We start from the raw sequence: 17,373 nt of genomic DNA, 5'->3' as shown, positions 1-17,373 counted from the left end.
CCTAGAATATGAAAATGAATAACTATACAATAACCTTTCTACCTCTTTGAATGACTTGTTTGGTGCATTACTGACACTAAAAAGAGACCACCTCTCTTAGTCCTATGGGAGGGGTACACAGTAGCTGAAAACTCTCCTGTGGGCATTATTATCAGTCAGGATGATCAGATCTAACCCTTAGTGAGTTGATGATTGTGATTGTGAAATAGAGGTGCTTACACTGGATGAAATGCTAGCAGAAAGATGACTGGAGTCATCCCCCAATACAGGATCAAGTGCTGGTGGAGTTCCAGCCATCCCTACTCTTTGGATAATAGTCAGGAGATGGGCTAACACTAAGAGCTGCTTTGGAATAGCCTGATGAAGACTCATTTTCCCAGAACCCCCCCAGGCCACTGGAGTAGAATTGTAGGCTATATTAGAGAGTATTTTTGGACATGCTTGCACTAGCTTACATTTGATACAGTATGTGTATTGGTTCTAGTAGGCTACCTTAAAGAAACATTCATAATCTGCTTGTAAAATAAATATTACATTATTATTGACATTTACCTCTTCTTTTGCTGTTCCCCTCCTCTCTTCTTTCTTTTCCCATCCTTGTCTCTTTCTCTACTTCCTCAGGGAATCCCTGGTGTTCATGGGAAGAAGGGCAAGATGGGTAGGCCGGTAAAGATTTCTCTCAACATACCTTTTTATAGAGAATGCAATAATACCATGAAATCATCTTTTCCTTTTTTCCCCTTCTGTCATACCTTAAAGGTCAATTCCACCACTTTTCAACCTAATTTTCAATATCTCCAGCACAATACCAGTGTCAACATATGTAAAAACAGATGGATTTTTATGTTTTGTAGGGGGAAGAAAAAAAATCTAAAGTTTAGAAGTTCCCCAAAAGTTAAAGCTGTGACACGGGGAGCAGGAAAGTACCCTCTCTTGGTCCAGGAACATGTTGCAGGTTGAAACTCACCGGTTTTTACTTCTAATACTACCCTGTGATGTCACAGAGAAGCATTTTTTAAAGGGCTTTTCTTCTAATATTTTTAACCACCGACCATAGAAACAAGCTGTTTTCACATGTGTAGATACTGGTTTGGTGCTGGAGATGATGAATATGAGGTTGAAAAGTGGCAGAATTGCCCTTTAAAGATACAGCTAGGGTAATTTAGTGAGTATGGTATGGCTATTATTCAGAGGAACAGTCTTGAGCGTGTATGGGGGCATCTTGGCTTTAACTATACATCAGTGATACATGTTGTGGTAGCCTCCACACAACCACAGTGGAAGACTGTTGAAGACTGTTGTCTTTTCACTCTTGACATGGCTGGCTACACCTTGAGCATTGAGTCTGTCTGCATATTTCCACTAGTCTATACAGTATATCATTAAGAATAGGATGAGATCTCAACGGACTACAACTAGGACACTATTGGCAACTATTCCATTGATTATACACTGAGTTTGCAAAAAATTAAGAACATGACATGCTCTTTCCATGATGTTGTCTGAACAGGTGAATCCAGGTTAAAGCTATGATTCCTTATTGATTTCACTTCTTAAATCCTCTTCAATCGGTGTAGATGAAGGGGAGGAGACAGATTAAATAAGTGTTTATAAGCCTTGAGACAATTGAGACATTGATTGTGTCTATGTTATTCGAAAGTCTATTACATTGGACTATAACAAAGCCTTTTACATTAGACTGTAACAAAGCCTTTTACATTAGACTATAACAAAGCCTTTTACATTGGACTATAACAAAGCCTTTTACATTGGACTATAACAAAGCCTTTTACATTAGACTATAACAAAGCCTTTTACATTAGACTATAACAAAGCCTTTTACATTAGACTATAACAAAGCCTTTTACATTAGACTATAACAAAGCCTTTTACATTAGACTATAACAAAGCCTTTTACATTAGACTATAACAAAGCCTTTTACATTAGACTATAACAAAGCCTTTTACATTAGACTATAACAAAGCCTTTTACATTAGACTAAAACCAAATCTATTACATTGGAACAATGTTTAGTGCAGTGGAGGAACTTTTGGTTTTGGAATTCCAGCCCAGCTAGTCACAGACCAGGGAAGTATTTTCATTGGCGCCTGTATGGGGATTTCCAATTCTCCCATCAACATATTGAGATGTGCTTACATGGAAAATCCTGATGTTCCAAGTGACTTATGTAATAGAGATTTCTTCCCAAGCACAGTTTTACAATGTTACATGGTGAAGTGGGTTATTAAGCTGACGATGGTCAGTGAACGACAATTGAAGCTGGCAAAGACTATAAATAGCTGTTGAGGTAGCCTCGCTGTTAAGAGCATTTGGCCAGTAACCGAAAGGTAGGTTAGGTGGAAAGTCTGTTGATGTGCCCTTGAGTAAGGCACTTAACCCTAATTGCTCCTGTAAATCACTCTGGATAATTAGTAAGATGTCATTTTTTTTAATGAGGAGAGTGCAACTTTAGCATTTGATGACGGTATCTCTCTGTGTGTTTGTTTCTGTGGTGCCGTACCAGCCCTTCTCCTTCTCATCTTCAGTAGCTACTTTTTCTTCCTTACATTGAGTCGTCTAAACATTCTGTGTGTTCACAGTTACTAGCGTAATGTTCTCTGAGTGGCACTTGCATATGACAGAGCTAATCTAATCTGGGATCAGACATATTACCTTTCCATCAGATTTCGTACTACCTGCAATCTTTCAAGTAACGTCTTTGAGTTAAAACAACTCAAGAGCTGCGGAGTAGCTATGTTTTAGTTTAAACCAACACTATTATAATGTTTGGGTAAAAGCGGCATTTTGCACATTTTGGAAGGTATCACATTGCAGCAATTACCAATGTATGACTTTCCCCAGATGTTTTACTGATGCTTAACTCAACACTCTGCCTGCCACACACATTCCATCCTTCTGAATAATATCTCCTGCAATAGAAACGGCTGGTAATATCACCATCGCTTCATCTAATATGACATTTTCCATCCTCACTCTGTGGGCCTATGAGACCTCTACTACTAGTACCATTAATCATACAGGCACAGTCTATACAGTAACTACAGTAGCTACAGTAGCTACAGTATATACAGTAACTACAGTAACTACAGTAGCTACAGTCTATACAGTAACTACAGTAACTACAGTAGCTACAGTCTATACAGTAACTACAGTAACTACAGTAGCTACAGTAGCTACAGTCTATACAGTAACTACAGTAGCTACAGTAGCTACAGTCTATACAGTAACTACAGTAACTACAGTAGCTACAGTAACTACGCTCTATACAGTAACTACAGTCTATACAGTAACTACAGTAACTACAGTAGCTACAGTAACTACACTCTATACAGTAACTACAGTCTATACAGTAGCTACAGTAGCTACAGTAACTACACTCTATACAGTAGCTACAGTCTATACAGTAACTACAGTAGCTACAGTAACTACAGTCTATACAGTAACTACAGTAACTACAGTAGCTACAGTAACTACACTCTATACAGTAGCTACAGTCTATACAGTAACTACAGTAGCTACAGTAACTACAGGCTATACAGTAACTACAGTAACTACAGTAGCTACAGTAGCTACAGTCTATACAGTAACTACAGTAGCTACAGTAGCTACAGTAACTACAGTCTATACAGTAACTACAGTAACTACAGTAGCTACAGTAGCTACAGTCTATACAGTAACTACAGTAGCTGCAGTCTATACAGCAACTACAGTAACTACAGTAGCTACAGTAACTACACTCTATACAGTAACTACAGTCTAAACAGTAACTACAGTAACTACAGTAGCTACAGTAACTACACTCTATACAGTAACTACAGTAACTACAGTCTATACAGTAACTACAGTAACTACAGTAGCTACAGTAACTACACTCTATACAGTAACTACAGTAACTACAGTAGCTACAGTAACTACACTCTATACAGTAACTACAGTCTATACAGTAACTACAGTAGCTACAGTAACCACAGTCTATACAGTAACTACAGTACTTGTATTCTGTGATGGAGAAAGGCCAAGGCTGAAGCTGAAGCTACAGCAAGGTGTTGTTGACCTTGGCATTGTGACAAGCAGCACACGTTGAGCGTGTGGCCTAGCGGAAACCTCAGCCTGCCAGAGCCTCAGTGTAGCCTATTATAGCGTCACAGCTCTTGTTCTCTGGTTTTATAATGGAACAGATGGAGCCAGGAGGAGGAGGAAAGGAAAGAGCCCAGTCAGCAGATCCCGGGCCAGCCAGTCAGTCCCTAGGCTGCTGGTTAGGGCTCCTGCCAGCGAGGCTCAGTGCAGCACGCGCACTCCCAAACATTCAGCCATGGAATTTCCTGCCGCTGCGCACGCACACAGTCTCTAGGAATAAAGAGTCCAAGGAGCTTGTTTACAGCATGCGTGCTGCTTGACGTGCTGCTTGACGTGCTGCTTGATGTGCTGCTTGATGTGCTGCTTGACGTGCTACTTGAAGTGCTGCTTGATGTGCTGCTTGACGTGCTGCTTGATGTGCTGCTTAACGTGCTGCTTGACGTGCTGCTGGATGTGCTGCTTGACGTGCTGCTGGACGTGCTGCTGGACGTGCTGCTTGACGTGCTGCTGGACGTGCTGCTTGACGTGCTGCTCGCTTGCTTGGGGTTTATTCTGCAAACCTCTTTGACAGGGATGGAGTTTGTCTACTGAGTGCTGACATTGTGTTTTGTTTATTTTCCGCACATCCAGAAGTGCAGTGTGGGTAAACATAAAGGAGAAGTAAAGAATCAATAAATGAATACTGTAGTTACTAGAAGGGAAATTAAGTAATGACTCATTAACTAAACTCATTTAGAAGTGCATCACTATTATTTTATCTGCTGATGTGCTGAACTGAACTGTAAGCAAAACCACGCAACAAATACTGCATTGTAACCAATGTGCATGCAGTAATACTTTAGCTTTGTGTCTACTATACAGCCACACCATTATGGTTTATACTAGGAAGCCCAATATTCCAAGAACATATTCTCATGGTCAACTACTCTGGGTGTGGGAAAGTAATGGTATGTAATGATATGGTTGGCCATGCCAAGCATTATGGTTCAATACCATTATTTTTAGTACAATTGTGTTGCTTTGCAGAATGGTTGTGTTTCAATCTGTTTCTTCCATAGTGTTTAACAGCTCTCTGCCACCCCGGTACAGAGTGATAACATGCCTACTCTCTTTGTGTTTGTGTACTCAGGGGTTTGCTGGGGACTTTGGCGAGCGGGGACCACCAGGACCAGACGGAAACCCAGTAAGTGAAACAGCAGAGATGACTGTTCCCCTGGCCATCACTTCAGACCTATGTTCAGATAATATGTTTTCTTTCAAATACTTATGTTGTGCTCTATTGAGCTTAACTGGCGCAATGAAATGAATGGAATAGTCCCAAAAGTGCAAAGCTCATCCTTCTGGCACTCCAGGCAGGCTCAATCAAACGCTCAAGGTATTTGAACAACAACAAAAAAAACAATTTGAGTTTCAGCCTTTATTGAAGGTATCTGTTGTTTGTTTTTAAAGTCACAGGTCTAGCCTTTTTGTTTTTGTATCTTGGTTTGGATTCAATAATTAGCCAGTGCATTATCTCCTGAAGTATACACAACAACAATCTATTTAGAGATTTTGAATGACTGATTTACATCATTTTAGTACAGCGGTCAAGTGGGCTCAATCAGCCCATAAATGGTATAAACTGCATACCCTGCCTGTTTGCTTCCAGGCACTACTTAAACTCACACACACACACACACACACACACACACACACACACACACACACACACACACACACACACACACACACACACACACACACACACACACACACACACACACACACACACACACACACACACACACACACACACACACACACACACACTAACATTATTTGTCTGGTGAACAGACATGGTAAATAGAAGTCACACTTGATGAATTGAAAACAACCCCTTTTAGTTTCCCCTGTTGGGGTACGTAAACCTCCACACTGCATTTTATTTCATTTGCTTCTTCCTAGGACCTCCTGAGGATTTCCTACTCCTGAGCCCGTAATGATTCCAGCCTGAGAGTTTGTTATATAGTAACATGCCCAGAGCATCTCGTTCTGGTCTTTGATCATGTCAGACCACAGTTATCCACATTCACAGTCATGAGGGAGGGGGCTCTGGACTCTGAGAACTGGACAATTTGTCTACTGTTTTAAATGTTGTAGTAATGTCTGTAAGATCTGTAACCTAGAGCACTCACATTGCTAACTAGTTATTATAGCAGCAGTATATACACTCTTATGCACTTCTCAGTAGCTGCATTGGTGACAACTTGGGAGAGTCAGATCACTGCATAAGTGTGTGTATCTAAGCAATGAAGCGGGTATTGTACTTCACAAGGTCAAAAAGATAATCATATCTTCACTAAAGCAATTTCTTAGACCACATCCCAGTCAAGTTAGTTTGACATGAGGGCATAATGTGGTTCTGAAGCTTCCTCAACTCTACCTTTCTTAACAGCTCTATGAGTGGCAACTGTATAGAGATATTGTGATTGGCTGACCTCGACAGACCTCTTCAACACCATTTCCTGCCCTGTTGTTCCAACAGGGGAGAGGGAAGTTCCTGTTGGCTCAATAACTTCTCCTTCAGTCATAATGAAGCTAGAGGAGGAGGGAAGGGAGAAGGGGGAGGGAGGGGAGAAGGGAGAGGGAGGGGAGAAGGGGGAGGGAGGGGAGAAGGGAGAGGGAGGGGAGAAGGGGGAGGGAGGGGAGAAGGAGGAGGGAGGGGAGAAGGGGGAGGGAGGGGAGAAGGAGGAGGGAGGGGAGAAGGGGGAGGGAGGGGAGAAGGGAGAGGGAGGGGAGAAGGGGGAGGGAGGGGAGAAGGAGGAGGGAGGGGAGAAGGAGGAGGGAGGGGAGAAGGAGGAGGGAGGGGAGAAGGGGGAGGGGGCAGGAAGGCCACACTGGACTCTAACATCTATCTCCCCTTTTAGAAAAAGCTCCCCTCTTTCTCCCTCTCCCTCCGTTTCTCTCTCTCTCTCTTGCTCTCGCTGTCTATCTCTTTCACTCTCTCTCCCTATCAATTCAATTCAATTTCAATTTAAGGGGCTTTATTGGCATGGGAAATATATGTTTACATTGCCAAAGCAAGTGAAATAGATAATAAACAAAAGTGAAATAAACAATACAAATGTCATATTATGTCTATATAGAGTGTTGTAATGATGTGCAAATAGTTAAAGTATAAAAGAGAAAATAAATAAATAGAAATATAGGTTATATTTACAATGGTGTTTGTTCTTCACTGGTTGCCCTTTTCTTGTGGCAACAGGTCACACATCTTGCTGCTGTGATGACACACTGTGGTATTTCACCTAATAGATATGGGAGTCGATCAAAATTGGATTTGTTTTCAAATTCTTTGTGGGTCTGTGTAATCTAAGGGAAATATGTGTCTCTAATATGTTCATACATTTGGCAGGAGGTTAGAAAGTGCAGTTCAGTTTCCACCTCATTTTCCTATCTCTCTCCTCCTCTCCCTCTCTCTCTCTCCCCCTCTCTCTCTCTCTCCCTCTCTCTCTCTCCCTGGAGCGGATATGGGCATGGCATGTAGCAGTGGGGTAATTACCGGGGACAACAAGCCCCTCTCTGTGTGTCGCACCATCTTTCATTAGCTTGGCCTGGCCCACGAGATGGGAGCTGGAGATTACACAAGCTATCAGGGGAAAACACAAACAAACCAAGGGCTGGGGTCTCTCCCCCCTCCTTCTGCCAGCAGCGTAAAGGAACACTGTGCCTCTCTTCTGCCTGTATTTGTTTAGAACAAAGCCTATAACCTTAGAAATCTGCTCTCTCTCTATCTCTCTCTCTCTCTTTATTTCTTAGGGAGAGCTGGGAGCCCCTGGTCCTAATGGAGTTCTTGGCCTCATTGTGAGTATTTAAAGCCATGTGTACCTTCACTCTGTACTTCTCTCCAGGACATTCTGCCTGGTTTGGGGATCTCTGTGCTTCTCTCTCCAGGACACTCTGCCTGGTTTGGGGATCTCTGTGCTTCTCTCTTTAGGACACTGTGCATGATTTGGGGATCTCTGTGCTTCTCTCTCCAGGACACTCTGCTGGTTTGGGGATCTCTGTGCTTCTCTCTCCAGGACACGCTGCTTGGTTTGGGGATCTCTGTACTTCTCTCTCCAGGACACTCTGCTTGGTTTGGGAATCTCTGTGCTTCTCTCTCCAGGACACTCTGCTTAGTTTGGGATCTCTATGCTTCTCTCTCCAGGACACCCTGCTTGGTTTGGGATCTCTGTGCTTCTCTCTCCAGGACACTCTGCTGGTTTGGGGATGCCTGTGCTTGTCTTTCCAGGATACTATGCTTGGTTTGGGATCTATGTGCTTCTCTCTCAAGGACACTGCTTGGTTTGGGGATCTCTTTGCTTCTCTCTCCAGGACACTCTGCTGGTTTGGGGATGCCTGTGCTTCTCTTTCCAGGATACTCTGCTTGGTTTGGGATATATGTGCTTCTCTCTCCAGGACACTCTGCTGGTTTGGGGATCTCTGTGCTTCTCTCTTTAGGACACTGCTTGGTTTGGGGATCTCTGTGCTTCTCTCTCCAGGACACGCTGCTTGGTTTGGGGATCTCTGTACTTCTCTCTTTAGGACACTGCTTGGTTTGGGATATATGTGCTTCTCTCTCAAGGACACTGCTTGGTTTGGGGATCTCTTTGCTTCTCTCTCCAGGACACTCTGCTGGTTTGGGGATGCCTGTGCTTCTCTTTCCAGGATACTCTGCTTGGTTTGGGATATATGTGCTTCTCTCTCCAGGACACTCTGCTGGTTTGGGGATCTCTGTACTTCTCTCTTTAGGACACTGCTTGGTTTGGGATATATGTGCTTCTCTCTCCAGGACACGCTGCTTGGTTTGGGGATCTCTGTACTTCTCTCTTTAGGACACTGCTTGGTTTGGGATATATGTGCTTCTCTCTCCAGGACACTCTGCTGGTTTGGGGATCTCTGTGCTTCTCTCTTTAGGACACTGCTTGGTTTGGGATATATGTGCTTCTCTCTCCAGGACACTCTGCTGGTTTGGGGATCTCTGTGCTTCTCTCTCCAGGACACGCTGCTTGGTTTGGGGATCTCTGTACTTCTCTCTCCAGGACACTCTGCTTGGTTTGGGAATCTCTGTGCTTCTCTCTCCAGGACACTGCTTGGTTTGGGGATCTCTTTGCTTCTCTCTCCAGGACACTCTGCTTGGTTTGGGATCTCTATGCTTCTCTCTCCAGGACACCCTGCTTGGTTTGGGATCTCTGTGCTTCTCTCTCCAGGACACTCTGCTGGTTTGGGGATGCCTGTGCTTCTCTTTCCAGGATACTCTGCTTGGTTTGGGATCTATGTGCTTCTCTCTCAAGGACACTGCTTGGTTTGGGGATCTCTTTGCTTCTCTCTCCAGGACACTCTGCTGGTTTGGGGATGCCTGTGCTTCTCTTTCCAGGATACTCTGCTTGGTTTGGGATATATGTGCTTCTCTCTCCAGGACACTCTGCTGGTTTGGGGATCTCTGTACTTCTCTCTTTAGGACACTGCTTGGTTTGGGGATCTCTGTGCTTCTCTCTCCAGGACACCCTGCTGGTTTGGGGATGCCTGTGCTTCTCTTTCCAGGATACTCTGCTTGGTTTGGGATATATGTGCTTCTCTCTCCAGGACACTCTGCTTGGTTGGGGATCTCTGTTTATGACTTGCCTTGTTGCAATATTGTTGATGATAAACAGAGCTAAGCAGATGTCCCAAATGTTGCCATAAAGAACATAGAGCAAGAGCATTACATCATCGCACAAGCTTGTTGGGAATGTGTATGATATCGTTGTTCTACTGCAGTGTTCCAAGTGTTCCAAGTCTTCTAAGTGTGTGTGTTCTGTATGTTGTTTGTGGCAGGGAGACATGGGTCCTCTAGGGATGATGGGTTTGCCAGGACCATGTGGACTCAAGGTAACTAACCTACTCCTTTACTCACTTTGGCTGTAAACACTGTTACATGATGATGCAGATGTAATATAATGCAGGTGCCATCATTTCAAGAGGGGTTCCTCTCTATCGCTATGGCAATGTTATATCTGTTTACTCATCTGGTTATTCAGGGGGTACCCGGAAACCCAGGAGAACCAGGACTGAAAGGTGATAAGGTGATCTGAATACCTCATTATTAGCCTATTGTATTTAAATCAACCATGCTATCAGATAAAAATGTTGCATGCAATATAGTCTCATCTACCAGCTGGCTCTCTGGGAACGAGGTGGTTACATGCTGTATAACTACCATAGACATCTCTAGAAATCTGATTCAGGAACAGTTTGTAGACCACCCTCAAGCCTACTAGATGGTTTCTAACTGTATCTACTGTAGCTTATCATTAATCACTGCTAGTTTAGAGCATGGGCTTGCTATGTTCTCCATATATCACGCATACTGTATGTATAAACTACTGAGAAATATGTACTTTTCTTTGTAAAAATACACATATACACATACTGTACTCAGCCAGATGTGCAGTGTTCCTGTGCTGTCTACAGGTCACCAGCTGACAGCCCTAGAGCTGCCTGCTGGGCATACTGGGTCTGCCTCATGCCCTCAGCTGACTGCAGTACTCATCAATAGAGTGCAGGATTTGTACTGTACTTTTAGTTTATTCCTAACTCTAACTGCTCCCATCCTCTGTCTTTCTTCAGGATGACGTTGGTCTTCCAGGGGAACAAGGAGAGAATGGATTCCAAGGTGACAAGGTATTTCACTTCCCCACTTAACAGATGGTGATGACTGTCGTCTGAGTCTCTGTATCAGGGGTTTATCCTTTCGTTTCACAGAAATGCTCTCGTTGTTTTACAGGGTATCCAGGGTTCACCAGGATTGCCAGGCATTCGAGGGAAACCAGGGCCACATGTGAGTCCATTAACCCTTATATAGGGTATGTGTACCAGGGACCATGTACAGTATATTACTAGGTTATCACTTTTGAAATGGCTAGTGATACAAAGGGTATCCAGCAAACTAAAATGATGTCTCTGTCCTAGGGGGTGACAGGTGAGCCGGGTCCTGATGGTATACCTGGCCCTCCAGGCCAAGAGGTAAGGCCCTGTGTGGGCGTCAATATTACTCATGACCCAGGACTTACCTTCTCCTTGTGATGGATAGTAGAGATGACCACCTGTTGTCTGGTTGTTCTCAGGGTTTCCCAGGAGACATCGGCCCACCAGGGCACAACGGCCCAGAGGGCCCAAAGGTCAGTAGCCTATAATAAAACTCTCACACCTATTAAGCCTTGTTTATACCTGGTGCTAACATGCGTCCTTTGTCCTGATCTTGTCCACATTCTGATGTGTCTTATATCCGTCCACCGTGTAAGCATTGTGACCAGATCTTTGGGGCGGCCGGTAGCCTAGTGGTTAGAGCATTGGGCCAGTAACCGAAAGGATGCTAAATCGAATCCCCGAGCTGACAAGGTAAAAATCTGTCGTTCTGCCCCTGAACAAGGCAGTTAACCCAGTGTTTCTAGACCGTGATTGTAAATAAGAATTTGTTCTTAACTAACTTGCCTTGTTAAATAAAGGTTAAATAAATAAATAAACATCTCCTGGTCCCTCCCTGTATGCAAATTATTTAACAGCTATTCTTTCAAAATAATATATATAATTTTTAAGATAAATATTGATGCCATAAGTCAATGGTGCCACCTGTCAATGATATGAATGATGGTTTAAATTGTTTCTCTGTCCAGATCTGTCTACAATGTGTGCCTGATCATAATCAGACCACAATGCATGTTTTAGTTGTCTACACCTGTCTGAAAATGTGGGCACAATCAGAATGTGGACAAGATCACGAAAAAGGATGCATGTTAGAACCAGGTATAAACGTGGCTTTAATGTAGCTACTTGACATCCTCATGTGGCGTAGTTGGCAGGATCAAGCACTTTTATGAGCAATGAGTATCTTTAGTGCTGTGAGAGGTTTAGTTGGTTTTTAGTGAATACAAAGACCAGTGGTTGGCAAGGAGCAGGTCCATGGAAGTCCTTTCTGGATCCCGTGGGGAACGCTGGGGACCAGTGCTGTTGGACTGCCAGTGCACCATGGACAGCAACATGGGGTCCGTACACAATCTAACGTCCTGTATCATTCTTCTCAGGGGAAGCCAGGAAACAGAGGTTTACCAGGGCTCAGAGGAACAGCTGGACTAGAGGTGGTCTTTAGTTTACTACATAAAACACACAATGCTTGACGTATTCATTACATGTCAAGACCCAGTCTTACTTTGGCCATGTATATAGTATGTACTGTATGTAAGATATATGACAGCAATGATCTAGCGCTTCCACATAGTCCAGTGATGGTGCAAAGGGGTTTTGTCCCTGTCTTTGACCCTCTGTCTCCATATTGTTTTCCAGGGCGATGAGGGGCCACTTGGACCACCTGGACCTACAGGACCGGAGGTGAGCGCTGATTGGACAGCTCAAAACCAAAACAAACAAAACAAGGAAGTCCAAAAATACAATATGGGTCACTCAGCACATGAAAACCACCAAATGTTCACCTCTCACCATCCCAAAGCCTGTTTCATAACCAGGAACCTTCAGAGAGGGAAGCAATTAGCTTCAGTTGGTGTTTAAATCCAGCTGAATCACTATGATATGGTTTGCTATATACCGTTAGCTCTTGGCAGAGTTGTCACTCTATTGTGCAGAAAATCTATTTTGATATATGGCTGACTGCTTATTGTGCATTTGTGGCATGAGTTTGGTTAGTAAAACTGCTGTGCTCGGCCACATCTCCACATGGTGCTCATCTGTTATACAAAGACAACAGCCTGGGATGAGATAGGCTTATATAAAAAAAACAAAGCTTTCTGGTTTTGAACCAATGAAAATAAAGCCATTCATTTCCGTCCGTAGGCAGTTAGCCCAGTTAGTAGGATTATTATGAAAACTGTCCAAATATCTGCTTTCTGCATTCATTTTTAAGATGTTACTTTTGGAGAGTGGCCATTTTGCTAAACACTGGGAGTAAATGTCAATGCTTCATTAAAAATACTGAAAAACCAATTTATAAAACGGCTTGGAATGGCTCTCTGTTTCCCTTGCCTAATATTTTGTGAGCTTGTCCTCCACCATAGATGGACATATCCTCCATTCCTTACTCTGAATAATCCTAAACATCTGGATATCTATGAGGATAGACTATGGTTGCATCCCAAATAGCACCTCATTCCCTATATAGTGAACTACTTTTGACTAGTGCCCATAGAGCTCTGGTCTAAAGTTGTGTAGGGAATAGGGTGTCATTTGGGATGCAGGCTCTCTCTCTCCTAGATCCGGTAAACGAGCTCTGAAATTCAGACCTTTTTTCCGATTGTGTCAGTGAGTAGCCTGGCCTTGGATTCCATCATAATGCATCTTCCTACAGAGACTTCCCATTTGCATCCATTATAGACTAAATAAAGAGTTAGTCTGGAGTCGACCCAAATTCAACAATACATGCCAATATATCACGCCAGTTAGCAGAGCACTTATCCAGTTCAACAATAGCAGAGCTCTAATCCAGTTCAACAATAGCAGAGCATTTATCCAGTTCAACAATAGCAGAGCTCTAATCCAGTTCAACAATAGCAGAGCTCTAATCCAGTTCAACAATAGCAGAGCATTTATCCAGTTCAACAATAGCAGAGCACTAATCTAGTTCAACAACAGCAGAGCACTAATCTAGTTCAACAACAGCAGAGCACTAATCCAGTTCAACAATAGCAGAGCATTTATCCAGTTCAACAATAGCAGAGCTCTAATCCAATTCAACAATAGCAGAGCTTTAATCCAGTTCACCATTAGCAGAGCCCTAATCCAGTTCAACAATAGCAGAGCTCTAATCCAGTTCAACAACAGCAGAGCACTAATCCAGTTCAACAATAGCAGAGCACTAATCAAGTCCAACAATAGCAGAGCCCTAATCCAGTTCAACAACAGCAGAGCTCTAATCCAGTTCAACAACAGCAGAGCCCTAATCAAGTTCAACAACAGCAGATCACTAATCAAGTCCAACAACAGCAGAGCCCTAATCCAGTTCAACAGTAGTAGAGACCTAATCCAGTTCAACAATAGCAGAGCCCTAATCCAGTTCAACAACAGCAGAGCCCTAATCCAGTTCAACAGTAGCAGAGACCTAATCCAGTTCAACAATAGCAGAGCCCTAATCCAGTTCAACAACAGCAGAGCCCTAATCCAGTTCTACTCTCTCATACAGATGACTAAGCACATTAAAGAACAGAGTATTCCAAACGGCCATCTCCGAAAGACAGACACCACAACTCATTGAAAATAGTGATTCAATATAACACATTAGATCCAATGATGTTTTACTAATGCATTAGTGAGCTAAATTCTCGGTTCCATTATTGATGGATTTGGGCCTTTGAATAATATAGAGAGGGACAGTGACCTTTCTCTTCTTTCCCAGGAAAAGCCAACAAAAGTAGCACATCTTTTTCAGGCATTAATTAAAACGTTGACAATAACAGAAGACATTCCACGAAATGAGTGTGAAAGCCGAGTGCTTTGTTGGTGCTCTTAAACGTTTTAATGTTTTTGAGTGTTGTATTGTTCTAACCCATACGTCCAATCAAAAGACAGTATAATAGTCTGTCCCTTAAAGGACTAATGTCTTGGACACACTATGCTACTGCATGACAAAGTCTACCTTCATTTTCACACCATACATTAATCCAGACACTCTTAAAGCCAGATTGGAGGAGTCCTTAGGACAGATTGTAGCTTTACAGTATATTCTGTCTGTAGGTTTATTAGTGTGGTGGCGGGTGGGTTACGGTACTAGGATGGTTATCTTTAGGGCAGATGATGATTCTACTTTACTGTTTGATGAGGTTCAGTACTATGGTTCATGTATGTTTTCTGTTCAGGGCAGACCTGGAAGGCAGGGATTCCCAGGGAAAACAGGTCCCGAAGGACTGAAGGTCAGATTCTATTAACGTAATGCACCATCCATCTGCCGGAGTCTATCACTCTCTCTCTCTCTCTATCACACTGTCTGTCTATAACTCTCTCCCTCTATCACTCTCTCTCTATCACTCTGTCTCTCTATCACTCTCTCTCTATCACTCTCTCCCTCTATCACTCTCTCTCTATCACTCTCTCGCTCTATCACTCTCTCTATCACTCTCTCCCTCTATCACTCTCTCTCCATCCATCTGCCGGAGTCTATCACTCTCTCTCTATCACTCTGTCTCTCTATCACTCTCTCTCTATCACTCTCTCTATCACTCTCTCCCTCTATAACTCTCTCTCTATAACTCTCTCTCTATCACTCTCTCTCTATCACTCTCTCTCTCTCCCTCTATCACTATCTCTCTATCACTCTCTCTCTATCACTCTCTCTCTCTATCAGTCTCTCCCTCTATCACTCTCCCTCTATCACTCTCCCTCTATCACTCTCGCTCTATCACTCTCTCTCTCTATCACTCTCTCTCTATCACTCTCTCTCTCTATCAGTCTCTCCCTCTATCACTCTCTCTATCACTCTCTCTCTCTCTCCCTCTCTCTTTCACTCTCTCTATCACTCTCTCTCGCTTTCACTCTCTCCCTCTATCACTCTGTCTCTCTATCACTCTCTCTCTATTACTCTCTCCCTCTATCACTCTCTCCCACTATCACTCTCTCCCTCTATCACTCTGTCTCTCTATCACTCTCTCTCTATCACTCTGTCTCTCTATCACTCTCTCCCTCTATCACTCTCTCTCTCTATCACTCTGTCTCTCTATCACTCTCTCCCTCTATCACTCTCTCTCTATCACTCTCTCGCTCTATCACTCTCTCTCTCTATCACTCTCTCCCTCTATCACACTCTCTCCATCCATCTGCCGGAGTCTATCACTCTCTCTCTATCACTCTCTCTCTATCACTCTGTCTCTCACTCTCTCTCTATCACTCTCTCCCTCTATCACTCTCTATCTATTACTCTCTCTCTCTATCACTATCTCTCTCTCTATCACTCTCTTCCTCTATCAGTCTCTCTGTATCACTCTCTCCCTCTATCACTCTCTTTATCACTCTCTCCCTCTATCACTCACTCTCCATCCATCTGCCGGAGTCTATCACTCTCTCTCTATCACTCTGTCTCTCTATCACTCTCTCCCTCTATAACTCTGTCTCTGTCTCTATCACTCTCTCTCTATCACTCTCTCTCTATCACTCTCTCTCTATCACTCTCTCCCTCTATCACTCTCTATCTATTACTCTCTCTCTATCACTCTCTCTCTCTATCACTCTCTCTCTATCACTCTGTCTCTCTATCACTCTCTCTCTATCACTCTCTCCCTCTCTCACTCTCTCTCTCTATCACACTGTCTGTCTATCACTCTCTCCCTCTATCTCTCTCTCTCTATCACTCTCTCCCTCTATCACTCTCTCTCTATCACTCTGTCTCTCTATCACTCTCTCTATCACTCTCTCCCTCTATCACTCTCTCTCTATCACTCTCTCGCTCTATCACTCTCTCTATCACTCTCTCCCTCTATCACTCTCTCTGCATCCATCTGCCGGAGTCTATCACTCTCTCTCTATCACTCTGTCTCTCTATCACTCTCTCCCTCTATCACTCTCTATCTATTACTCTCTCTCTATCACTATCTCTCTCTCTATCACTCTCTTCCTCTATCAGTCTCTCTGTATCACTCTCTCCCTCTATCACTCTCTCTCCATCCATCTGCCGGAGTCTATCACTCTCTCTCTATCACACTGTCTCTCTATCACTCTCTCCCTCTATCACTCTGTCTCTCTATCACTCTCTCCCTCTATCACTCTCTCTCCATCCATCTGCCGGAGTCTATCACTCTCTCTCTATCACTCTGTCTCTCTATCACACTCTCCCTCTATCACTCTGTCTCTGTCTCTATCACTCTCTCTCTATCACTCTTCTCTCTATCACTCTCTCTCTCTATCACTCTGTCTCTCTATCACTCTCTCCCTCTATCACTCTCTATATATTACTCTCTCTCTATCACTCTCTCTCTATCACTCTCTCTCCCTCTATCACTCCCTCTCCCTCTATCACTCTCTCTCTATCACTCTCTCTCTATCATTCTCTCCCTATCACTCTCTTGCTCTATCACTCTGTCTCTATCACTCTCTATTACTCTCTCTCTCTATAACTCTCTCCCTCTATCACTCTCTCTCTATCACTCTCTCTCTCTATCACTCTCTATCTATTACTCTCTCTCTCTATCACTCTCTCTCTATAACTCTCTCCCTCTATCAGTCTCTCTCTATCACTCTCTCTCTATCACTCTCTTCCTCTATCACTCTCTATTACTCTC

The 17,373-nt window shown here is 43.4% G+C and overlaps 1 protein-coding gene across 3 annotated transcripts in view; it reads left to right on the top strand.

Annotated features, from left to right (window-relative positions):
• Nucleotides 1-17,373, top strand: part of LOC109896173 (collagen alpha-1(XXVII) chain B) — a 95,980-nt gene that overhangs the window by 50,301 nt on the left and 28,306 nt on the right. For all 3 annotated transcript variants that reach the window (XM_031829689.1, XM_031829690.1, XM_031829687.1), the window contains 12 exons: nucleotides 622-666; nucleotides 5,229-5,282; nucleotides 7,898-7,942; nucleotides 9,938-9,991; nucleotides 10,141-10,185; nucleotides 10,730-10,783; nucleotides 10,887-10,940; nucleotides 11,072-11,125; nucleotides 11,227-11,280; nucleotides 12,184-12,237; nucleotides 12,443-12,487; nucleotides 14,962-15,015. In XM_031829689.1, the coding sequence (XP_031685549.1) occupies nucleotides 622-666; nucleotides 5,229-5,282; nucleotides 7,898-7,942; nucleotides 9,938-9,991; nucleotides 10,141-10,185; nucleotides 10,730-10,783; nucleotides 10,887-10,940; nucleotides 11,072-11,125; nucleotides 11,227-11,280; nucleotides 12,184-12,237; nucleotides 12,443-12,487; nucleotides 14,962-15,015 (612 nt within the window). The remainder of the gene's footprint in view (nucleotides 1-621; nucleotides 667-5,228; nucleotides 5,283-7,897; nucleotides 7,943-9,937; nucleotides 9,992-10,140; nucleotides 10,186-10,729; nucleotides 10,784-10,886; nucleotides 10,941-11,071; nucleotides 11,126-11,226; nucleotides 11,281-12,183; nucleotides 12,238-12,442; nucleotides 12,488-14,961; nucleotides 15,016-17,373) is intronic.

Source organism: Oncorhynchus kisutch, linkage group LG8 (assembly GCF_002021735.2).
Source record: "Oncorhynchus kisutch isolate 150728-3 linkage group LG8, Okis_V2, whole genome shotgun sequence".
NCBI classification, from domain to species: Eukaryota; Metazoa; Chordata; class Actinopteri; order Salmoniformes; family Salmonidae; genus Oncorhynchus; species Oncorhynchus kisutch.
Note: the sequence above shows the minus strand (reverse complement) of the source record. Positions and strands in the feature narration are given on the sequence as shown.